The sequence below is a fragment of the Sciurus vulgaris genome (assembly GCF_902686455.1).
Source record: "Sciurus vulgaris genome assembly, chromosome: 17".
In the NCBI taxonomy this organism is placed as follows: Eukaryota; Metazoa; Chordata; class Mammalia; order Rodentia; family Sciuridae; genus Sciurus; species Sciurus vulgaris.
In genome coordinates this window covers 52,232,140-52,255,917 of record NC_136478.1, presented here as the reverse complement: position 1 = coordinate 52,255,917, position 23,778 = coordinate 52,232,140, and the positions used below count along the sequence as shown (strand labels likewise).

The 23,778-nt window shown below is 50.4% G+C and overlaps 2 protein-coding genes across 8 annotated transcripts in view; both read right to left on the bottom strand.

The window, feature by feature from the left end:
• Nucleotides 1-807: 807 nt before the first annotated feature.
• CCDC97 (coiled-coil domain containing 97) lies at nucleotides 808-11,277 on the bottom strand. 2 transcript variants are annotated; one of them, XM_079118425.1, is made up of 5 exons: nucleotides 11,115-11,277; nucleotides 7,436-7,891; nucleotides 5,270-5,548; nucleotides 4,739-4,868; nucleotides 808-2,738 (listed from the first exon to the last, which is right to left on the bottom strand). In XM_079118425.1, exons 1-5 carry the CDS (start codon nucleotides 11,146-11,148, stop codon nucleotides 2,723-2,725), a joined length of 915 nt encoding a protein of 304 aa, XP_078974551.1. In that variant the 5' UTR covers nucleotides 11,149-11,277; the 3' UTR covers nucleotides 808-2,722. The 2 variants fall into 2 exon arrangements, with proteins under 2 accessions (XP_078974551.1, XP_078974550.1); XM_079118424.1 differs by having other exon boundaries at nucleotides 808-2,743; nucleotides 11,115-11,273.
• Nucleotides 11,278-14,319: 3,042 nt separating this feature from the next.
• Nucleotides 14,320-23,778, bottom strand: part of HNRNPUL1 (heterogeneous nuclear ribonucleoprotein U like 1) — a 32,733-nt gene continuing 23,274 nt past the window's right edge. For all 6 annotated transcript variants that reach the window (XM_079118373.1, XM_079118374.1, XM_079118377.1 and 3 more), the window contains exons 11-15: nucleotides 19,425-19,593; nucleotides 18,574-18,858; nucleotides 17,176-17,465; nucleotides 15,482-15,673; nucleotides 14,320-14,936 (exon numbers count right to left, since the gene is read on the bottom strand). In XM_079118373.1, coding sequence (XP_078974499.1) covers nucleotides 14,820-14,936; nucleotides 15,482-15,673; nucleotides 17,176-17,465; nucleotides 18,574-18,858; nucleotides 19,425-19,593 — 1,053 coding nt within the window. In that variant the 3' untranslated portion in view covers nucleotides 14,320-14,819. The remainder of the gene's footprint in view (nucleotides 14,937-15,481; nucleotides 15,674-17,175; nucleotides 17,466-18,573; nucleotides 18,859-19,424; nucleotides 19,594-23,778) is intronic.

Here is a 23,778-nt window from a genome sequence, read left to right as displayed (position 1 = left end):
GAAATGACAAAGCGGGGAAGAACAGTGAGAAAGGGAAAGGAGACAGAAGCCAGGGAGGGAGATGGAAAGCCACAGGAAGAGGCTGACAGCCAGAGAGGTGCAGAGACGGAATAAGACGGGAGGGAGGGAGCCGAAGATCTGAAGGAAAGGAGCAGCAGAAGAGGACACGGCCTGGAGCGGGCAGAGACCTCAACAGGCAGGAGCTGAGGGAGGAGCAGGGAGTCACTTTGGCTCTGGCAGGACACACAGAGGTGTGGATGTGGGGGGCAGGGGTGGCGGCCAACAGAACTCGGTCAGAGCCAGGACAGACGGGAGACACGGGGTGGGGGCCGGATGCCCACAGAGGGGCTCTTCCCCAGCAGGGCCCTCCCTCCCTGACTCAGCCTCTCCACCCACCCCATCCCCACGACTGGGAGTGGAGGGAGAGGTGCCCACTGTGGGGGTTGCTCCCAGGGGGTGTGTCTCTTGTGTCCCTGCCCGATCTTCTGTCTCCACCTCTCTTCCTGTCTGCTCATCTAATCCCTATCCCTGTGACCGGCTCCACCTCTGTCTCAGCCAGAGACGCTCCAGTCTCTACCATCTGACTAACCCTGATTCTGACTCAGTTGCTGCGTCTCTCATCTCTCTTACAAAGTTACATAACCAACTTATGTATGGCAAAGCATATCATCAACGAATTTAATGATCCAACAGACTAAAGGCTGATACCTAGGCCAGGAAGAAGTCCCTACAGAGGGGCCCCAAACATATGTACCTAGGAGACATTCTCATTTCTGGAGCCCCTTTCCCAAAACGGTGTGGCGTAGCAGGAGTCCCGAGTCCAGCTGACTGGATTATTTTGGGCCTTACTGCTGTATGTCCTCTGGGAGACAGAATTAGTGACACTGCCAGACACCCCGCACAGGACTGCTGTACTGACCAGTCACCCCAGTGCTGACTTTCGTGTGATGTCTCCTGTCTGTGGAGGACTGCCTGGCACTTGGGAGGCCCCCTGGTGTCACTGTGTCCTGTCCTCCTCCCACTTGTCTTGCTTGGGTGGCCCTATATCTGCCAGCAGGCAGAGTAGTTTCTGGGGCCTGGGTCCCCATCTTGGTTCTGCCTCGGAGGCCCGAGTGCCTTGAGGAAGTCTGTTCCAGGGCTCCTTGACTAGCTGCAAAAGAGCCAGCAGCTACTCAGAGGCTTCGGCACAGCATCAGGCACCTGGTGCGGCCTGGCACAGGACCCGACTGCCCAGCAGCTCTCATTATTTAACTCTCTCCATCTGCACATCCGCTGCCTCCATTCAGCTCTCACTTTCAATGTCTGGTGCTGATCCTACTTGACCCAGAGGCCCAGGGTCAGGAACCATGGCCCCAGGAGGTGCTTCTGAGGGTCCTTCAAGGCTGGTCAAGGTGTCAGGGCAAGATGTCACAATTCCTTCTCACAAGTGAGGGGTTCCTGAGCCCACCCCCACTGACCCTTGGCTTGAGCTCCCACCCCAAGTGACCAGTTCCTTCTGTCTGCAGGGGGAACAAGAGCTGGGTGATGGGGCATGGGAAGGTGGGACGCCTGGGTTCCCACAGCCACGGCTGAGTCACAGGCGGCCATCTGGCTCCCATTAGCCCAGGGCGGCAGGGGGCTCTATGGGGCGGGCCCTGTGGCTGGCTGGGGGCAGGGAGGCTGCTGGGGCAGGCTGCGTGTGTGGGATGACTCAGGACCCATGATAACAGCCTGTGCGTATTTGGGGAGTGTAAACAGGAGAGGGAGAGGGAGGTGGAGGAAGTGAAGGAAGGGAAACTTGTGGCTGGGTGGGAGGGGGTGGGGAGAGTCCCCCTCCCACACTCAAGCTGGCAGGCCCCAGGATCCCCAGTTCTGCTTCTGTGTAGCCCTCTGGGTTCCCCTTGTCCCCAGCCCCTGCAGCCAGGGTTCTGTGCATGGGTATAGGGCTGGGGTGGGGGTGGGGGACTGAAACCCAGAGAGATAAAGACTGAGGTAGAGAGGGGCAGGGGCAGCACTGAGGCTGGGAAGAAATGGAAATGTACAGGCAGAAAGAACAATGGGCCCAGAGAGGCAAAGAAAGATGGGAACACAAGAGGAGCAAGAGGTGCTGAGCCAAGCAGCCCTGCAGACACAGCAGAGAGGTGGAGGAGAGCAGGGTGGAGCCAGGGAGCCCAGCACAGCTGGGCTGGGCCCAGGAGCAGCCCCTCCCCCAGGGTGCTGGACACTGGAATCACTCTCACCAGCTCCAGCCACCATAGGCCCCACTAGCTGGCCTCAATCCGGGAGGAACATTTATCCCATGCTGTGGGGACAGAGCCCAGGGTACAGAGTGGGAGAATGGGGGAGGCAGACACAGTGGCCAGACCTGGGAAGAGGAGAAAAGGGGCAGTGATAGAGGGTGAGAGACACAGAAAGAAAATCAGAAGAGAGACAGTAAGAAAGAAAAAGACTGGCAGGGCACAGGAGGAGAGCGGGGAAAAGAGGGAGAAGGGCTGGGAACTCCAGAAAGAGGTGGGGGTGTTGTACATGGGGCAGGGGTGCTGCACTAATGTCCCTCTGGAGGAAGAGTCACTGAACCAGCCTGTGATCAGTTGCCTTGTTGGGCTGGGAAGGGCGGACAGCTGGCTGGAGGGGTGGTAGCCATCAGTCCCCATCCAGTTCTGGGCTGGGTGCATCCTCAGGCTCTTCCTCATCAAAGTACCTCTCTTCCTCATCCCGCGACACAATGTCCAAGTTGTCAAAGTCAGGGTTGTCGTCCACTGTGCTGCAGGGGAAGAAGGATGTCAGGGGCCCTGAGAGATCAGGTCAAGGACATGGGACCCCGCAAAGTCAGAGGACATATGCTGGCAGCTGCCAGTTAGAACCAATACTCAGAGGGGGAAGAAAACATTTTCCAAATTAAAGAGTCTACATAAAAACTCTGGTTTCTCTTAAAGCTGGAAGATGTGGCCACACAGGCCCGCAGTCCTGAGGCACTGGATGGTTCTGCCCAGAACACCTGACGTGTTCACTCTCCTCACCAGGGGCTGGCTACTGCTGTGTAGGGGGTAGAGGACAGGATGAAGCTAAACACCCTACCACACAGGATAGACAGTTCTCCCACAACAAAGAACTGCCTGGCCTGAAGGTGGTGGAGGCACCCAGGTGGAAAAGCCCTCTCCTAAGCCAGTAAGTCATCCTCACGGGCTCCGCTCCAACCCTCATCACTCACTGGGTCACCAAACCCCCATCCATCTGAGCTCTATCCCTCATCTTTCCCGAGCCACAGCAACCCTACTGCTCCTCTGCTACCTCAGGGCCCTGGCACCTGCTGCCCAGCCCCCTTTCTTCCCCAGGTGTTTCTGTCTTACATTCACCTCCTCAGGCCCTAGACCCAGAGATCAGCTCCTCAGACCCCTCCCTAGCCTCCAGGCTCTCCTTCCCTCTGCTCCTTATCCTGCTGTTTTGCTTCATAGCCTCATCCCAGTGTCTCTAAGCCCCTGGTGAGGACAATCAAGATGTCAGTGCCCCGGAGGCAAAACTGTTCAATGCCTGTCTCGGAACATGGACTGTATGTTATCACATCGCCCAGCGCTTGTGAGAAGCCAGGCCAGTCTCTCCTTCACTGGAGGAGATCCTTTCCAGCAGGGACGTCGTTCGCTAGATTTCTTCCTTGCGTGAACCCAGAGCCTGCAAGCAGCAGACCCTCAGCACATACTGAGTGAATGACTACTGAGGGACCTGCCTAGACTGCTGAGAGGACGGGGATGGGTCCCCACCACTCCCTACTTCCTTAGGGGCACCTGGTTGGGAGCAGCAGTGGTGTCAGCTCACTGATCACCTCTACTCCCTACCCTGCTCACCACTCTGCTCACTACTTACTGTGTGGGAATCGAGGCTCTCGAGGCTCTGCTGTGGCTGCCACAGATCTGCCACACTGATTTCAGAGCAAGCGGATCTAACAATGGGTCAGCCATGCTCCAGGCACCAGGTGCTGGTCAGGTGCTGAGCCTTGAGGCAGTGGTGATCATGGTTCCCACTTTACCAGTGAGCCCATCGAGGCCTGTGTGCAGCCAGAGTTCATGTGTCACTGAGGCTGGATATGAAACAAGAGGGCTCTCTGCTGCCAGACTGTGCGTCTGGAACCATGGGGCAACTCCAGCTCAGACGACAAAACTATTTATCACTGACTCTGATATACCAGTTTCCCATATCCTTATCCTGATGGCAAAATCCTTTTCCAAAGCAGGTGGCCTACGTGTCCTCCCGGGGGCCCCCAGGGCTGTACTGTAGATATCGACAATAAGCACTGAAGGGACAACACCACAGACCCCTCCAGCCAGGGCAGTAACTCTGCCAGGGGTTATTTCCTGCAGTGTGAGGAAGTCTGGGGTCCTGGGGAGGAGGCTGGGTTTCCTGGACACACTTGGGAGGCTTGGGGTAATGGCATCCTGCCAGGTCACTGTCACTTGCCAAAATGGAAATGTTTTAATATTTTTATCAGTAGTGAGCTACAACGTCAGGTCAGCTCATTCCCTTCCTTACAGATGAGGGAACTAAGGCTCTGAAAAAGACAAGGCTAGTTCAAGGTCACTCAGTCTCCTCTTATGGTTGATCTGAAAGTCCAGGGCTGTCTGACCTCTGGGTCCACATCCTGAAACCATTCCAGGGCCATCTTGCAAAACAAAGAGAGGCCCTCTGCAGATCTGCATGGGACCTGAATGTGGCCCAGGACCATGGGGTGCTTGGCTGGGGAAAGGGAAGGAGGGCCCTGGAGCACCTGTAGTCAAAGTCCCCATCCTTGCCATCTAGGAAGCGCTGGTGCATCCGGCTGGTGAACTCTTCCCGCAGGATCAACCTCTCCTCCGAGTCGGGCACCCAGGTCTCCGAGTCCTTGCCTGATCTCTGGTCTGTGGAGGGAGACACCATGGGAGGGTAGCCTGAACATGTTTACACAGAGCTGTTGCTTCCATGCCCTGCCCAGCTGGGTCCAGTGGCACAGAGAACACAGAGGTGACTGAGATATCCTGGGTCCCTGCCCCCAGGGATGCACATCAAACACATGACAATGCAGTGCTCTGGAAGCTATAAATCAGGGTCAGGACAGACCTGAAGGGTGGAGAAGGAAGACCTTCTGGGTAGAGGGATGGGCATGATCAAAGGCCTGCAGTGAGGAATCCTTCAAGGAGTGCAGGGCAGGGATGCTAGAGAGATGAGAAGGGGCTTGCAGGATGAAGGGTCAGGCTGGACAGACAGGCCTGGATCAGGGCAGGTATCCAGACATGGGGGTCTCCTTGCTGCTGGCCCTCACCTTCTTCATCGCTGTTCTCCTCCTCTTCTTCCTCCTCCAAGCAGGCCTCCTCTTCCTCTTGCTGTTGGAGCAGCCGCTGCTGCAACTCCCGCTCCTGGTAGGACTGGAGCAGTAGGTCGGAGAGTGGGCAGGCAGGTGTGCCAGGGGAGCCAGGTCTGGGGTGCTGGGGCACTGGGGTGCGGGCGCTGAGTTCCTCCTGAGTGAGGTACTGCCCAATGTACTGCTCATAGAGCAAGGGTGCCCGGAAGCGCATCTGCTCATCGCTGAAGTACTCACCCCCTGCAAAGAGGAGAGCCAGAGTGGGTGTGTCTGAGTAGATGTGCCCATGCACATGTGTGGTCATGCTTGTAGGAAGATGTGTACACACAAGTGTGTGTGTGTGTGTGTGTGTGCATGCTGCATGCTCACATGCACATGCAGACACAGAGGGAAATATGCAGACATGTGAGGCTGTGTGGGCATGAGTACTCAAGCTTTCACTGAGTATGCACATGACCAGGTCTGTGTCTACCTTTGTATTCATGTGTCTGCAGATGTGTGCGTGTGAGGACAGGCCTAGAAATATCTGGGCTTTTGAGGTGCTGGGTCTGGAGCCTGTGCATGACTGTGCCAAACCAGGATTCAAAAGCTACTGCCCATGGAAGCACGTGTATGTTCACATGTGCACAAACATCCTCTCATGTGTCTTAGCATACTGCCTATAGGTACCTGTATCTGGGATCTGGCACGTGGGACAACAGAGATTGGCTGCATGTGCATTGTATGCCTGTTTGTTGAGCCTGTTTAGCTGTCTGTGTACAAGCCTGGACAGGCCTACACTACTAGGCACGTATGTGCATCCATCCATGTGGATCTGGATAAGTGTGCACACACAATTGGGTCAGGGGAGGTGTCTTGTCTGTCCAAGGGAGTGCCTGGCAGAGGCAGGGCTGTCCTGTGTGTGGATGTGTGGCAACAAGCCCCAGATCTAACCTCTTCTCAGAGTGCTCCTTTGTGTAGCCTCCTCAGGTAGGCCCGGTTTCCCCTCTTGGGTCCTTTACATCTCCTGGCTGTCTCTTCCTGTAGGAGTGGCTCTGTCCCTCAAATAAACCTGACCCCAACTCCTCCCACCTACAGGTCCTAGATGTGGCTCCAGAGACCAGGGCCCAGAATCCACTCAGAATCCTGACCCCTGCAGCACTGTGGTCTGTGACTGCCCTGTCTTGCTCAGCGTTCCCAGTCCTGCAACCTCCGTACCCCTATCTATTTTGAGAATCTTCCACCAGATTCTCTCTGTCTCCTTGCTCCCTGGCTCAGCCTGTCTCCCTCTTTCCCTCTCGGTCTCTTGGTCTCCCTCCCTTTCCTCCCCCTGCCTCTCAGTCTCTATCATCTAACCTCACTTCCTTCATCACTCACCTTCCTGCTTTCTTCATCCTTGTCCACCTGTCTGTCCCTGTATTACTCTTTCTGTATCAATCTCTCTACAGCTGCGTCTTCCCCCTAACTAGAACTTAACTTACTTGCTACTTCACTTGCCCTTGCCTTTTAACTGGTTCTGGTATTTTTGTTCACAAGATACTTTTAATTATGTCCTGGTCAAAAAGGCACAATGTGAGCACATGAGAGCCATGGTGCATGCCTATCATCCCAGCGGCTAGGGAAGCTGAGGCAGGAGGATCACAAGTTCAAAGAAAGTCTCAGAAACTTAGCGAGGCCCTGTCTCAAAAAATTAAAATTAAAAAAGGGCTGGGGATGTGGCTCAGTGGTTAAATGTCCCTATGTTCACTCTCCAGGACCGCCCCCGCCGCCAAAAGGCACCTATGTTTTCCTTCATGGTTCTCATGTTTTTTTCTTGAAGGCCCTTTTGTCCCCAAAGCCATAAATATTCCCCTTGGTTTTCACTGGTGCCTTCAGGCATGGGGTGAGGTGGGATCTTGTGTTCCTTACGGACAACCAATTATCACATGCTGTGTGCCATGTCATTTACTAAATTCTGGCCCTTTTCACTGTGTCCCCCATTCTCTTCCCCAGGGCTCCTGTCCTCTCCACCTTACTTCATATTTCTCAGATTCTGCCTGTGTCCCCTCTCTTACCTCCCAGGATCTTTGTCTTCATGTCCTTATTTCTCTGTCCCTCCCCCTCGGTCTCCACTTCCCATCTCTGCCCCTCACCCATCAGCCCCCACACCTTGGATGAGCTCACGCAGTGCAGCATAGCGCCGGTTACGCAGGCGGGTACGCAGTGTGCGTGGCCTAGCAGTGCCCTGCCGGGCCACCTCAGCACAGTAGAAGTCAGCACGGTGGTCACCACGCAGGTGGCCAAAGCAGGCAAGGTGCTCCTCTCGGAGGCCTGTGCGGAAGCGCTCCAGGAACACCAGTGGCTTCTCGTGGTACAGCTGGCCCAGGATGGCCACCTTCTCACGTTCTGTCAAGTCAGGTTCACCCTGCTGCTGGCTGCACACAGGGAGGCGGCTGGCAGCCACAGCATGCAGCATGGCACTGACTGCTGCATTCTCAGCTCCGGGAATGTCACTGTCCAGGGCCCCTGGTGAGCTCTCTGCTGCTTCTGCCTTGCCTTCTGGTCTGGATGGGACCAGTGTCCAGTCCAACTCTCCCCAGTGCCCAGGTTTGGGCTCCGTGCAGCCTGCAAGGAGACAGGAGCTTTGTTAGTTCAGGGATGGGAGTGTGGAAAGGGGAGGGGGAGGGATTGGATAGGAAGGCGCTCAGTGCTTACAAACTCCCATTTACAAAGAACCTAGGCCCCAGAGAGACCACAGTGAGCGAGAGGTTGACATTTTAGTGGGAACACAGACAACTAACAACATAATTACTGAAAAAAATGTAGCATTAGGTGTTTCCCTGGCTATGCACAAAAATAAAGAAGGAATTGGTGGTAATGGAGGATGGAGGCAATTTTAATGGAAGGGTCACAGAAGACTACAAAACAGTGACATCAGAGTAGAGACCTGAGGCAGTGAGGGACTTGGCCACGAGACTTCAGGGGTAAGAAAGTTCCAGACCAAGGGACTTGCCAGTACAAAGTCCCTGAAGGCTGACCTATGGATTTACTCAATTCTTTATCACTTGTTAATAAAATTATGAGTACATCCATTAACTTGTTCACTCACCCATTCATTCATTTTTTATGCATTCACACATTCATGTTTAGTAACTCTAAATCTGTGAGGCCCTGAGTTGGGCAATGCAGAGGATCCACAGGAGGAATCTAATCTAGCCCCTGCCCTCAGGAAGCACCAGTCTGATGTAGGAGACAATCAAGATCAAAGATAATACCCATGCGGGTGTGGTGGTGCACACCTGAAATCCCAGCTACTTGGGAGTTTGAGGCTGGAGGATTAAGTTCAAGGTCAGCCTGGGCAACTTAGCAAGATCCTTAAAATGAAAAATAAAATAACAAGGGCTGGGGATATAGTTCAGTGACAGAGCACCCCTGGATTCAATCCCCAGTATTAAAAAAAAAAAAAAAAAAAAGATACTATGGGCAAAAATGAAGAAAGCTGGACACTGGGCAAACCCTGGTAAGATCTATTTTCCAAGTGTGGTAGGAACTGCAGCGAAACTGCAAGAAGCAGGCACAAGTCAAGAGAGGAAGTGGAGACAACTATTTTAAGTAGCTTGGCTGGGAAGGGGAGGACATGGGGCGATGGTTATAGGTTTCTTGGGTTTCCACTGAGGTAGAAGACAGAGCAGGGGATGTAAGGACAGGGAAGGAAAGTAGGGGAGGGTTAGGAAGATGCTCATTAGGCTGAGAGGACAAGTCATGGGGCTGAAGGGCTAGAAGGCGAGGTTGGCACCCAGGATAAGGTCCAGGACTCTGGCTTAGGGAGGGCCAAACTGTCCCTGAGACAGGGACATGGACATGGACAAGAAAGAGGTCTGGCATATGGAAGTTATGATGGGCCCAGGGGATGTTTAAGGGGAAGCATCTAAGACTGCTAGGACCCAGGCCTCCAGACTCCTCAGAGGAGAAGTGCTGGGCTGGAGACAGAGTTGTGGGTGTCATCAGAGCCAAGATAAGAAGCGGGGGTAGAAGAAAGCAGATGAGTGATGACAGGGAAGAGACCAGGAAAAATGACTAAGTAGATGGGATAAGAGTACACCTGTGAAAGCTAAAAACTGGCTTCCCCAAAGAGCTGTATCTTAATCTCTGAAACCTGAACAGTGCCTTTATATGGAGAAAAAAAGCAGGGGTTGGGGGGAGTCCTCACACACATAATTAAATTAAGGTTCTTGAGATGTAGAAATTGTTCAGGTATGTCCTAAATACAATCACAAGAGTCCTATAAGAGAGGTTGAGGAAGATTTCACACAGCAGAAAGCAGTGTAAGGAAGAAGCAAGAGACTGGAGTGATGTGGCCGCGTGCCAGGAATCCTAGAGGCCAACACTGGCAGGAAGAGGCAAGAAACAGCCCACAGCCTGTGAAGGGGCAAGGTCCTGTGACACCTTGGTTTCAGTCCAGTGATACTGCTTTTAGATTTGTGGCTTTTGGAACAGTGAGAAAATCAATTTCTGTTGTTGAAGCCACCCAGTTTATGGCAATTTGTTTTAGGAGCCATAATAAATTAATGTAAAGACTCAGAAGCAGCAGCCTGAAAGGAAGTTAAGTTGGAGATTGGTGTGGGAAAACTTAAAAGGATGGAGGAGCCTTCAAATAACTGAATAAGGAAGAAACTGGATGCAGTGACTGTTTAACTGCAACTGGGAACTGTAATCAGAGCAGTTTGGGAGAGTAAAAGCCAGACTACAGTGGGTAGGAAGTAAGGAAATAGAGAAAAGTGTACATGACTCTGGAGAAGACAGATGTGTCTGGAAGGCAGCATGGGGCCAAAGGACAGATTTTCTTTTCTTTTCTCAATATTTTTAGTTACTACTATTTGTGTTATTTTTATGTGGTGTCGAGGATCCAACCCAGTGCCTCACACGTGCTAGGCAAGTGCTCTACCACAGAGCTATAACCCCAGCCCCAGATTCTTTTTGGGTTAGAAAAAACATTTTTTTTTTTTTTTTTTCCTAGATTGGGGATGTAGCTCAGTGAAAACAGTGTGTGCTTAGCATGCTCAAAGCCTTTGGTTCAACCCCAAGCGCCAACAAGTAAAAAACTAAAAAAACCTAAAACTTTGTTATGGAAAATTTCAAACACAAATTAGAGTATACTGACACTCCTCCCCCTTCATTCATATAGCCATCATTCCACTTGAACAATCACCAGTCCTTAACCAGCGATGTTTCAACCAGTTTCCCAACTACACCTCACTCCACATCAGATTCTCTGAAGAAATGGATGAATTTTTAAGATGACCAAGACAAAAGCATTTTGGATAGTAATGGGAATGTACCAGGAGAAATAAGAATGCAAGGGAGGGACAGGAGTGAGCAGAGAAATGGAGTAAGAACTTTGAGGAGGCAGACTGGATTGTGGCTTTTGGCGGAGGGGAATTAGAATGAAATGGGGCAGTTAGTCTGGAATAAGTAGTTTGCTTGAGAGAGGCGGAGGGTTAACGTAGGCCAAGAGAAAGCTGTCTGGCATAGAGGAGGTAACTTGAGAGGGATGGCCTGAGACCGTCAGAGAATTGGCCCAGGGCAGGGGAGGTTTTTGTTAACCTGAAAACCTGGTAAGAAAACGGGTTAGCTTGGGGCACGCAAGGGGGATACATTGGGAAGAGGTTAATTTCGGAGAAGAATGGAGAGAGAAGAGAGGGGATGATCTGCAAAATGATGGACGAGACGGGTAAAGTTGGGGCCGGTGTTCCCCTATAAAGAATCCTCCTCCGCGTTCCCACGGAATCGTTTCCTGGTGACACCGTAATTGCATCCTCCCGCCGTCTCCGCGTGGCAACCACCTTACCCTCATCGGGTTCCTTTGCCGCCACTGCCTCCATCCAGTCTCTCTGACTTAACCGCCGCCGCAGGCTCCGCACACCAATCTCAACCCCGCGCACTCTACAGGTACTTCCGGCAGTGCACTGTACAATAGCCGGGTGTTCCTATGCGTCCAGGCATCGAAGTTCCGGTTCGAAGGCGGATCTTCCTATGCGCATGCGTCTCTCTCGGTCCCGCCCTCTGTAGCCAGGAAGGAAAGGGACGTAGGGTTGAGAGGACGTTCAGCTTCTGCTCTCTGAAATTGGAAAATCAGGAGGGGACCCGAACCAAGGTTCATTTGTTCACTGTTGTAACTCTTAACTCCTGGCATGTTTAATATTTGGGGTGAATGGTTAGGCGACCACCCTCCAGAACCTGGAGCTGATACAGTAAGACTCAAAGGGTTTGTGCTTTTTTTAGATCCCTGTTTCTTCACCACTTCATAGAATGTTTCTAAGTTTTGACTTTTGTCATCAGAGCCACTCCCTGGCTAGCATGAGATGGGTAGTGAGGTGAGGGATAAAAATGCCCCCTTTTTACTCCCAGGACCTGGAGGAAATAGGATGTGGAGAAAAAACTGTGGGTCTAATTTATCCTATGGGTTGGGAAGAGACTATTAATATTTAGGGGGTCTGTTACCAGCAGACAGACATGTTACCAGCGACTATCGGAGTGGCTAGAGCTCTTCTGGACCTGGGGAGCTGAGGAAGCCAGGCCTGGATGATTGTTGCTGCAAGTACTTCGATATGGTCAGGGAATATGGGGATCGAACACCAGGGCTTCATGCTTGCAAGGCAAGCACTCTACCAACTGAGCTATATATCCAGCCCCGACATCATTAGAAAGTTTGAGAACTTTTAAACTTTTTTTTTTTTTTTTCCTCCAGTACTGGGATTGCACTTAGTGGCATCCTACCACTGAGCTATACCCTCAGCCCTTTTAATTTTATTAAAACTTTTAAGTTTTTGGTACTGGAGATTTAAACCCAGGGGTACTTTACCATTGAGCTACATCTCCAGTCCTTTTTGAGTCTTGCTGCGCTGCTGAAGCTGGCCTTGAACTTTGTGATTTCCTACCTCAGCCTCCTGAGTTGCTGGGATTACAGACTTGCCCAACTGTGCCCAGGTAGCATCATGAATCTTTAAATAGAATCCTTAATACACATTATTTCTTCTAAGGCAGAGGATAATGGCGTTTTGTATAGGTTCCAAAAGAATTTGATTCCCCAGAATCAACCACTGATCTGAAGTTCAAAAGGGAAGTAGAAAAAGCTAAAGCCATTAAGGTCACCAAGTGCCAGGCCACATGGGGCCTGATAAGCTGTATTAAGTGACTTGAGCTCCTTTAACCTGCAAGGATTGGAGAAGGGGATCAGGGTAAGGGACTTCCGAGATCTTCTTAAGGAAGCTGGCACAATCCAGAAACTGGCTGGGGACTGAGGAAGAACTTCCTAGTTTGCACACTCAAGACCTGGGAAATGTGGAAGACAGACCTTAAGGTCCCTTTTTACCACACCCCATAGGTAGGAAAACAAAGGCATATCACCAGGGAGGCCAGCAGAGGGCGCTATTGCCCAGCACATGCATCTGCCAGGAAGGGGACTTCTCAGGCTAAAGGGACCCAGGGCAGGGAATGGATGACTCTAGGGTCCCTTTTAGCTGCTAACCCTGGCTCCTTCTCATGTTTAGATGCCCCATTTCAGACCTCAAGACCAGTCTCCCCTCTCCCTTGCTTTTGTAGGCCACTCAGCCTTCATAAGGCTTAAAGCTCCAGTGAGGAGAGCAGGGCTGAGCTGGCCACCCGTGCCATAAGATGCAGGGAACACATTATGTATTGAAATAATGGAGAAGGAAGCTGGGAAGGATGGACAATGGGTTGCGGAGATGCAATCCTAAAGTTCACTCCTGTTATTTCCCCCTCCTCTGGAAAGGGAGCCCTCCCCTCACACCAATCCAGGATTTCATCAACCATTGTGCTGTCACTGACAACAGTCCACGCTCTGCAGTGGGAGCTCTGTGAGAACAGGAGCCAGGGCTGCATTGGCCATGCTGTACCCCCAGCTTTGCAGAATGGATGAGGGACAAAGCAGATGTCCATCATGTACTGGCTGAGAATTGAAGCTCCTGGAATCATAATTAGCTTGACCCACAGGAAACAGGCAGGACCATCTGAAGGCAGCACACACACCAAACGCGAGGTGTGTGGTTAGTCAATACCAGAGATGGCCCTGAACAAACCAGTTCTGTTTTCTATCCCACTGGTGTTGCCTGTCCCGCTGCCTCTGGACCTGTTCCATAACTTCTAATGAAAGACTCCCACATGGATCTGGATTGTGAGAGGTTTGAGAACCACTTTTAAAAAGAGCTAGTGTATTTTAAACTGGAGTCCTGAGTTAAAGGGATACACTTAGCACCAAAATCCCAGCCAGGCACAGGAATCCCTCAGTAAGTGTTTAATGAATGAGTAAATAATTCCCTTGAAAAAGCCCCGCCCCAATTAAAGGTCAACTACAGTAACAGTTCAGGGTTTTGATCCTGCTTCCTTCCTGCTAGGAGGTGCCATGTCATTTATTGAAGGAAAACAAAACAAAACAAAACAAAACAAAACGAAACAGGGCAAACACATTTCTTAATAAGTGCAGTTTGTTAAAATCCTGTTAAAACATATGGGTCAAGGGGAAGTAAGAATAATCAAAGAATATCACTGTAGGAAAAACTTTTTGAGGTCTGGCACCTGGGAGAGCACTGGAGAGGAGGCTGTGGGGGAATCTTCATGTCCTGAAGGGAAAGAACCCCCCACCTTCCCTTCACCCTCTCACCCGCTTAATCCCACCAGAAACTACCAAGACGCCCAGAATAAAAGGTTTCAAGTTCAATAGTCACACTCTCTCCAAATACAAAAAGCAGTTACAATTCAACTGAACACAGAAGCTCGTGTGCAAAGTTACGGGGAACTGAGACATCGTATAAAAAGTTAGGTTAAAGATGATTCTGTGGTTTTTTTTTTTTTGTGTGTGTGTGTGTTGTTTTGTTTCGAGGGTGTGGCTCTTCCTCGGTCACCTGAACTCAGCAAAGAAATGGTTATTTTGATGAAGTATCAACGGCCGACCCACAGTAAAAACAGACAAATTCTAAAAATTAAAAAAAAAGCATAATTACCAAAAAAATATGTTGCTGCCTCCTCCCTCCACATTTTGCTTTTTAAACTTTTTTTTTTTTTAAGTTTTTGATTTTTTTTTTTTTTTTTTAATCCTGAAAAGTAGACAGTAAAACAGCTCCTGGAAGAATTTACAACCAACTGCATGAGGGTCTGGGAAGCTCAGGGGCTGGAGCAGGGCTGGGAGGAGCAGACAAGAAGGGATCTTCCCCTCAGTCACTGTGGCCTCACTGATGACCAAGGGAGAGAGGGATTCTTCAGTCAAAAAGGAGGCAGGGAGGAAAAGGAGGAGGTGGGAGGTGGAGGGGACAAACAAAATAAAAGGTCATTGTTGCCTGTTTGAATCCAGAGAAAAATGCCTGCCCTGTGGGGGAGAAGACTCCCCCCCCAAAGGAGAGGCAGTGGGCTGGAGGGAGGCAGCTCTGGGATGACCCCATCCCCAGCACCACAGGACCCGGTGGGGGTAGAGGAGGGGCCGAGGCAGGCGCTGGTGGAGGAAGCCGGCAGCAGCCCCGGGAGCCTCCAGACACACTGGCTACTGTGTGCTTGTGCCACCCTGTGTGCTGCCGGAGTAGCTCCCGTAGTCGTAGTTCCCATAGTATGGCGGCCACTGGCCCTGGTTCTGATAGTACTGGTTCCACTGCTGGGCATACTGGGGAGAGAGACCAAGAACACCAATTTGTCCTTCATCCACTCCACAATTTGCTCCTCCCCTGGTCAACCCTTGCCTAGGTCATGACAGCTAGCAATACATGGGTCCCCTGACAGAATGAAGGCACCTTGGGAGGACAAGTAACTGACCCAGTGCCATGTGAGTGGAAATTTAGGAACTGAAGCCCAGGTTTCCTGGCTTGTCAATCTAGTGTCCTTTCAGGTGTAGCTAGGTATCATATTTAAAAACAGGTATGGTGGCCTAAGCACCAACCTGAAGCAGGATTTGGAGCACCCTGGCCATGGTGCTGAAGCAAGATTTGGAGGCCCTGCTCTGCCAGCCCTTTCCTTTTGCTTGCTGCACCGTGGACAGGGCAGGATATGTTATTTAGCAACCAGTGCAGACATGTTTACCAAATGAACTGGTTGTACCAGATGCATGCCACTTAGTTTTAGGGATAAGCAGGGACTATAATCTTCGAAAACATACCCAGGAGGGCCCCATGGAAGCCTCTCCATTCCACTGGAGCCCTGACTGGCACTCACCTGCTGATACTGGTTATAGCTGGGCTGTGGGTAGGTCTGTGCGGTGGGCGGTGGTGGTGGGGTATAGGGGGCCGGGTTGTAGCCGCCATAGCTCCCATAGTTGTAGGCAGGTGGTGGCGGAGGTGGAGGTGGTGGGGCTGTATAGCCCTGGCTATATCCTCCCTGGTTGTACGGTGGCTGGCTGTAACTCGGCTGGAAAGCAGAGAAAAAGACCAAAGTTCTCTAAAACAGCCAGTTCACAGTTGGGATTGACAAAGGGCTTTGGTAAGGGGTTAGCCCACAAGGCACTTCCCTGGTGGAGGTTATCTAGGACTGAGAAGATGAATCAGCTCTGACATGGCAGGGCAGGTCAGGATGAAGGGCAAGCCACAGGGCTGTATTCTGGACTCTAATTCCAGCTTTGAGACCCTAGGTGAGCAAGGCACATGGCATTTCTTTCTTTCTTTCTTTTTTTTTTTTTAATATTTTTAGTTGTAGATGGACACAATGTCTTTATTTTATTCACTTATTTTTATGTGGTGCTGAGGATCAAACCCAGTGCCTCACATGTGCTAGGCAAGCACTCTACCACTGAGCCACAACCCCAGCCCAGTTTTGTTTTCTGTAAAATAAGAATCACAACAGAACTACCCATTCAAATTATCTTGATGAATGTATTCAACGACCTTGTGTACAAACTGCTCGTCATGAGATAAATGGTAGCACTTGTTACTGCAAGATCTGAGGAAAACAGTAGTGACAATTACTAAATGTTTCTCATGTATAAACTGCATCATTAACTCCTTTAATCTCTAGGTCAACTCTGACCTGAAATGGAAGCTGAGGCTCAAGAAGGTACAATCATTGAGCCAAGGTCACATGCTAAAGGACTGACTCCAGGTTTACCTAGTCCCAAAGCCTCAACCACTACACTACAGTGCCATCTGTCTCTCACACCAACCTTGGAAATGAGTTCTAATACCTGTAGTCCTTCATGGGGAAAACAAGGCCCAGCTGGGTAAAGCTGATTGTCCAGGGTCATAAAAGCAGGTCATTATGGGGCTGGGGTTTGAATTTATGCCTGACCAACTCCTATCCTAGGCAGTGTTCTGGCTAGCCTGGGACTGGGAATCATTCATCTGTCTCCTGGCAGCTGTTCCCAGGTCTGGCACATGGAAGGTGCTCAGGAAATGGCTGCACAATAAACAGAGACTGCCCTGGTCAGCAGGAACCTATGTGCACCAGAGAATGAGCAATGACTTTCCAAGAACTGGAATAGAGCCTGGAAGCTGCACAGGCTGACACTCTCAGCACAGAGGGCAGGTCCACACCAACTGTGGGGCACTGGTCTCCAATCCCTATGACAAGAGGTCAGCCCCTTTCAGCCTGGGCAGAACATGACTCCAACTGAGGACTTTCTTGGGGACAGGGTGAAGCTAGCAACAGCCAAGAGACATAAACGTGCTGGAGGGATCAAAGTTTCCAGCTCTTTCCTGAGGGTGTTGGAAGGAGGGGGAGGTTCTGAGCAGGGCTGGTTTACTCCCTGGTTTTGGAGGGACTTGGCAATGTCTAGGGTCATCACAGTGAAGAGTACTGCTAGCAAGAAAAGGGCAGACCTGCAGTTCAAGCATGTGTTGGTGATTCCCTCAGACCCATGGACTCTCACCAGCTCACATGTGTTAAAAGCACATGTATGAACACGTGTGTTCCCTCACCTGTGGGGGGCTGTAGCTGCTGACTGTGGGGGTGCTGGTATTAGCGCTCGAGCCAGGGATGCTGCTGCTCTTGTTGTAGCTGCTAGCGCCTGGAGGGTTACGAGCAGGACTATAGCTGGGTGGTGGCGGTGGCTGCTGTGGTGGTGGTTGTGGCGGTGGTGGCTGCTGTGGTGGTGGCTGCTGCTGGGGAGCCCGGTTATAGCTGCCTCGGTTGTTGGAGTTGTTGTTGTCCCGGCTGTTGTTACCCCAGCGGTTCTGGTTGTAGCCACCACCTCCGCTGCGGTTGAAACCTGTATTGGAGAAATCCACAGGAGAGGGAGGCCCTATCATCCTCAACATGCAGCCTCCAAGGGCTGGGCTGCCTTGGTGACTGCTGTGGCCCCAGAGTGGTCAATCAGGCCCTAGGCTGTTCAGTTGAAGTGGATGAATAAAGCACACCCTCTGGCTTCTCCAGGGCCCCGGCATGCTCCCATCCCTGCTCTAGTAACACCAGGTCATCACTGTTTGCTGACAGGTTTGTCTTGTCTACTGGGCTCTGAACAGAGAGAGAGGGATCAGAGCTGTCCTGGCTGTGTGTTACTGTGTTCTGTGTTTCAACACAGAAACAAACTGGAAAGATGTTTAGGAAGAAGAATGCACCAGCAACAGCCATGAACAAGTCAGATCAAGTCCCCTTCAGGCCTGGCCTGAAGGTCTTTGTGCTACTGTCTTGGGCCTAGAACTCTTTCACACTTCTCCTGGCCAACTCCTATTGGGCCTGTGGACCGCAGCTTTGATATTAGCTCCTCAGGAGGACTTTCTGAGCCCTGCTATCTCCTTGCAGGCTGGCTCAGGGTCACCTCAGGTCATAACATCCCTGGGCTTTCTCATTAAGCTATTTGGGTCATGGCTGTGTCCCCAGAACTATTCAGCACAAACCTGGATCAGGGTAGGGCTCAGAACATGTTTGTTAAATTATGAACAGAGACTCTTTATTAAGACAGCTGTACTCACTGAAAACTTGGGCTCCGGATCACTTGAATACCAGTTCTGGTTTAAGCTGGGTGATGCTAGGCAAATTAACTTTTCTAAGTCTCTTTTCTATTTGTTTTAAACCCCCAAAACAGTCTTAACGTTTGCATTGTGTCAGGTCTCAGTAGGTCCCAGGACTCCTCAAGGAGCTCATGGTCAAATGGGGGAAGGTCCACAGAAACAGATTACACCATGTCACACAAATGGGCACAAAGCAAGGCCAGAGGAGTAGGTTAGTGGGACAGCTTCTTGAGGTCTCAGAGTCTGACTCCTCCTGGTTCTCCCACAGCTGGATTTCACCAAGCTTTAGTGCTGACTGCATAGTAGTCAAGGCCCAACCCCAACTTGCAAACAAAAGGGATGGTTAGCGTGTTTGAGATGTCTCACCTCCTCGGTAGTTGCCTCCACCACCACTGCCTCCCCCTCGGTTCTGGAAGCCTCCTCGGTTGCCTCCAGGGGGACCTCTGTTGTCATAGCGCTGGAAACCGCCGCCACCCCCGCGGCCCCGGAAGCCACCACCACCTCGGTTGTCAAAGCGCTTTTCAGGGGGTGGCCCAGCCTTGCGGCCTTCCTCGTTGTACTGCCTCACCAGCTTGTCTGCTTCTTCCCGCTGCAGCTCAATGAACAGAACTTCATCCAAGAAGTCCCCAACATCGGGCAATGTGAAGTTGGCTAGGAGGGAAACAAAGAGGTCAATACCTCCTAAGGTCTGGTCTCCTCCACCTCCAGAACACTGGACTGCCAGAGGGGGAAGGTAGAGGGAACTGGAGTAGTGAATAAGAAGGAGGTTAAGATAGGGTCCCAAATCTCTGGCCTCTCTAACACTGTCAGGGAGTAAAAAGACCCTCTCCTGAAGAGGTGGTTAAGCCCCACCTAAGTGTAGTGTTTAGCTCTCACCAGCCTTGCCCCAGGGAGTGGGTCAGGAAAAGTAGATCCATATCCTTATTTTTACAGAGGGGAAAACTGAGGCTTGCCCAGTCAGCCCAGCCAGTGGGTGCCAGAGCAGGCCTTTGTTTGAGCCCCACACACACTTTCCCTCATGATGCCCAATTCCAACTAGTCTGAAAACCTTGCCACAGTGAGATGTAGAGTTTTATCATTCACAGCCGAAGGAATGGACAAGGCAGAAGCTAAGAAAGCAATATCACAAAAGGAATAATTAGGGAGCTTGGAGGGACACAGAGTAAAAAGCCCTTTCTCTTATGGACCCTCCTGAGATGGCCCCACTTATTTCCTACCTTTCATTTCTAAGACCGCATGATCGGGGACATCCTTCCCTTCCTCGTCGGTTCGCTTTATTGTTCGGTCTTTTAGGTCCTCGTCAGTGGGACAAATTACAATAGCTTTGCGTTGGAAGCCTTCAAATGGTCTCATTTTTCGTCTCTGGGCTGACCCATAAACATTTGTCTAGGGGTGGGTAACAGAAGAGGCAAGAGATGGTGCATTAAGAGTTGTTTTTCCTCTGAGGGGTATTATGTAGGCCAGGGGAGAGAAAAGCCTATTAGTGCTCCTTCTAAGTAGAGACTCAGGAAACTGCCCTGCTTCACTTTGATGACTCTGTGTCTGCCTTGGCAAATGCAGTGTCTTAAAAAGTGGGATAGAAAGTAGTTGCTAACAGGTAGAGGGTAAGGGATTTCCAATGGCTGGATTTTGTTTTTAATCATGTTTCTTCTTGAGATTGCACCTTACAACTTCTTTTCCCTATTCTAAAAGTAACATGCTCATGGTACAGTCACACAAAGGTACTGAGTCTGGAGTAAAAAAAAAAAAAAAAAAAAAAATCATTCCATCTGCCTAGTGCCAACCCTACTTCCATAGATAACTTGCACTAAATTTCTTATGTACAATTCTATCAATACCTGTGTAATCCCTAACATGAGTGGAATTTGCTAGGCAAATTAACTTTTCCAATTCTTCTGTACTGTTTTTTTTTTTTTTTTTAAACAATCGTTCAGTATCTATAGAATAGATAGCCTATAATTAACCAACCCCTTTTAACAGTTGTGCGGACTGCTTCCATCAACACTGTGGTTCCAGCCCCTGATCCTTCTCTAAAACAGGAGCCTCACCCACACAAGCTTCAAATCAGGGAGCTTGACAACTCATGCTTCCTGAAGTGCAGTTTGCTACTTCTACTCTGCCCTTCTGCCTCCGCAGCGGGCAGCTGTGGCCATGGAACAGTGCTCCAGAGCACTTGCACATAACCAGACAGCACAGCAGCTTCCACCGACCTAATACCTACCACACACCAGATCTTTCAGGACTGCAGTCCCCATCGGCTAGACTGCAGGGGCTCCATGGACTCTGCCTAACCCTCACTTGAGGTTTCCAGAGATTTCATCTCTAGAAACGGGACCCAGCCCCTATGTAGTATCCTCCCTCTCTAAGGAACTCAACAGAAGTGCAGTGATTAGTTGTTAGCTGCATCTAAACAACAGCCTTTAGTGGCTTTGACAGGGAGAAGCTGCACAGAGGAAGAAGAGTCTGTAAAGGGGTATTTGGAAACCAACAAGAAAATATTGTATTTTCAGGACACAGCCTGGCAGGGTAGAAAGAATACCAGGAGAAGTCCTGGTATGGCCATTCACTACAGCCAGTCTTTATAGCTGCTTCCTCTATAAAATGGGGCTGAGGGGCCTCCTTCCCAGGGATGGTGAGGACTGACTGGGAGGATGACCACTAAACAACTGACAAAGTATGAGGTACTTGAGCAGGGGCTATGCAGTGGCCTCCAGGGTGGGAGATGCCTCAATAAGAGGGACACAGTGGGACAGTTTGGCAGACCTTGGCTCTAATGTGACTTGGGCTCATCACACCTGTGTGGTCCTGGGCAAGTGACTCCTACTCAGAGCCTCAGCCTGCTTCTCTGTAAAATCAACTTACTGTGTATTTACAGAGTCTCAAGCCCCAAAAGGAGAAATGAATGTCTTTGGTTGCTGTGAAGACTGAACAAGTTCACGTGAGTAAAGGCCCTTGTCCCAGCCCAGGGCTTGGCTCACAGTCAGCCCTGGACAAAAGTGAGCCACCATTGGTATGATCATCACTGGGTGGGGTGCTATGGATATTTATACTATGGTGGTGACTGGAAGTAGCTTGGACTAAAGGGAAAGGTTAAACTGCAGTGCTCTCCAAAATGGAAAAGCAGGGACTATGGGTGAGGCAGGGTGGAAAGAACACTGGCTTTGGGGAAGAAGCCTGAGCCTGAAATCCCAGTTGTGTCCTTCAGTATTTCTGAATCTGTGGATAAGTCCCCTAAACAGTCTGAGTTTCAAGTTTCTTCATCTGAAAGTCAGGGGTTGTGTCATCTTCCTCCTGACTTTGATGAAAATTTGCAGATACAAAAATCTCTGGCATGTGGCAGGTAAAGAAGTCAACACATAGGAAGGATCTGAAAATATGGTCAATAGGACTGACATTGTCCTAAGAGAGGTTTCTCAGTGGAAAAGTACCAGAGAAAATTAAGGAAAAGATGAGGTGCAAGGGATCCTCTCAAGACATAAGGAACAGAGGCCAGGAATGTGAGCACAGACCTGTGGGAGTTCCAAGTGCCATAGGTGCAGCTGTTCTCTAAACCAGCCATTTCCTCTGGCCCCGACATACAAACTAGGGAAAAATAATCTCCTTCAATTCCTAGGGAAAGTACCTGATGTTCTGAAGGAGGAGGGTAGTAACAGCACACCTACAGGGTCTTGAGCACTGATTCTGGAGAGGTCTTGGGCCACTAATGGTTTTAAAAGGCACAGGCTACAGGAGAAAAATTGAATCCCCACTCCTCATTCTTTTTTTTTTGACTCCTTTCCTAAGAGTGCTGCAGAACGTGGCATCTGACCACACAAAGACAGAATATGGTTTCCTTCAGTTGAATAATTAAGTTTTTTTTTTCCTGACACAAAAGTCACGTGTGGGTACCAGAATTAATGTGGCTCCAGACTATGTTGCTGATAATCCTTTCTCTTCTGTTTGATTACCACAAGTTATCCTAGTCTGAATCCTCTGTACTCAAAGGGCATGGAGAAATACATCCTGGAGGTTTTGTTGCAGACTGTCCTGTCAATGTCCCAATGAGGAGATAAGCAACGTTACTGACAGGGCTAGTCCCTGAAATTTCACAGGACAGGAGGAATGGGGGTGGAGCATAATAGAATCATAAATAGCTGGCCTTTGTCTTGGGATGAGGCTTGAATCTGAGGGCAGCTCCTAAGATACACTCAGCTGAGACCCCCCCGCCCCCCAGGGAGTTTTAAGAGTGTACCACCTGTACCGCCCACCCCAAGAGTATAACTCCCCTGCTTACTCTTTGGCTTGGGAAAGGGAAGAACAATATCCAAACTGTGCCAGGAGAAATGCAAATGCTTGGGTTTCCTGGAGGAAAGGGAGTTAGCTGCTGGTGGCTGTTACCACAGCAAACATGGTGAGGTCAGAGCCCTGGGCCAGCCCAGCACTGCCGTGGTCAGTAGGGTCCCTGGCGGCTGTTGCTAGGAGACAGCCACAATAGCAAGGTCAGCTTTTCCAGCCACATGGCTTCTCTGCATAGCTCCTGCTCTTCCTAGTCCTTGCTTGAAGATGCTGACCCTAAGAGACCAGCTGGACTGTTTGTGTTCCCTGATTCCTGACCACACCCCAAAACCAGATGTGGGCAGGACAAAGTCAGGTTTCTCAGAGAAGCTGCACAGTTAGTTTTGGTGTGAGACAGTCTGAGGAAATGAGGGAGGACACAGCAGGCACAAGCAATAACTTCTGCTGAGATCCTGAGTTCTCCAAAAGGCCTGTGTGTCTGCCCTTGTCTATCTCACTTGTCAGAGTTTAACAGGGGTAGGCTGGCAGCAGGAGACACCTGGCTGGATTCCAGAGGAACAAATTCAAAGCTGGTGAGGAAAAAGTTTGCTCTAGGTTAAGGTGAACCACAGTGGAAGGAACCATACATGTAGGAAGAGAACTGGCCAGAGCATCAGAAATGGAATAGGCTTGAGGATTGGAACAGTGGGAATGGAAGAAAGAAACTTCCCCTTTTCCAATGTGTGCCAATAAGAGGTAGTTTACTTTGAACATCTAATCTAGGTGATGAAGATTCTAATTTTGTTTGGCCAGGACCCCATCACCTACCCTAGAATGTACCTCATTGGACACAAGGTCTCAAGTGGTCCTTGCCTTGGGTTTATTTCAGGAGAAAGTGTGGCATCTGCCAACAGGGACACATGCAGGATTAGAAATGTACATTCTGAGGGTGAGACCCGGTTGGCAAATTCACTGCATCCAGCCCTGACTCTGACCAATGTCCAGCCTGGCCTGGTCTATTAGAACCTAAGGGGGCTTCCTAACCTGCAGTCCCCAACTGAGGGTGGATTGCAAGATGGTCCTACAGGGGCCCTCTCACACAAGCCTCCAGGAGGCAAGTTTGTTGCCTCACAAAGAGCTTCTGCTCTGTATCCAGTTTCAAGGCCTTCTGATAACCCAGGGATAGGGCACAACCCTCATTCCTGGGGCTTCCCAACTGTAACAGTCACTTAAAGCAATGTGGCTGTCTACTCCCCATTTTTCCTTCCTCATGCTGTAGCTTTCTATTATCCAGGCAAATTTAGTCATATCCCTCCC

Bases quoted from the DNA above. Each gene is read 5' to 3' on its own strand.
- CCDC97 (XM_079118424.1), bottom strand. From the start codon at position 11,148: ATGGAGGCAGTGGCGGCAAAGGAACCCGATGAGG. The intron at 7,892-11,114 runs GTAAGGTGGTTG...GTCTCCTTGCAG, and splicing joins GGCAAAGGAACCCGATGAGG to GCTGCACGGAGCCCAAACCT. The intron at 2,744-4,738 runs GTGCTCCAGGGC...CTTCCCCTGCAG, and splicing joins GATGGGGACTTTGACTACAG to CACAGTGGACGACAACCCTG.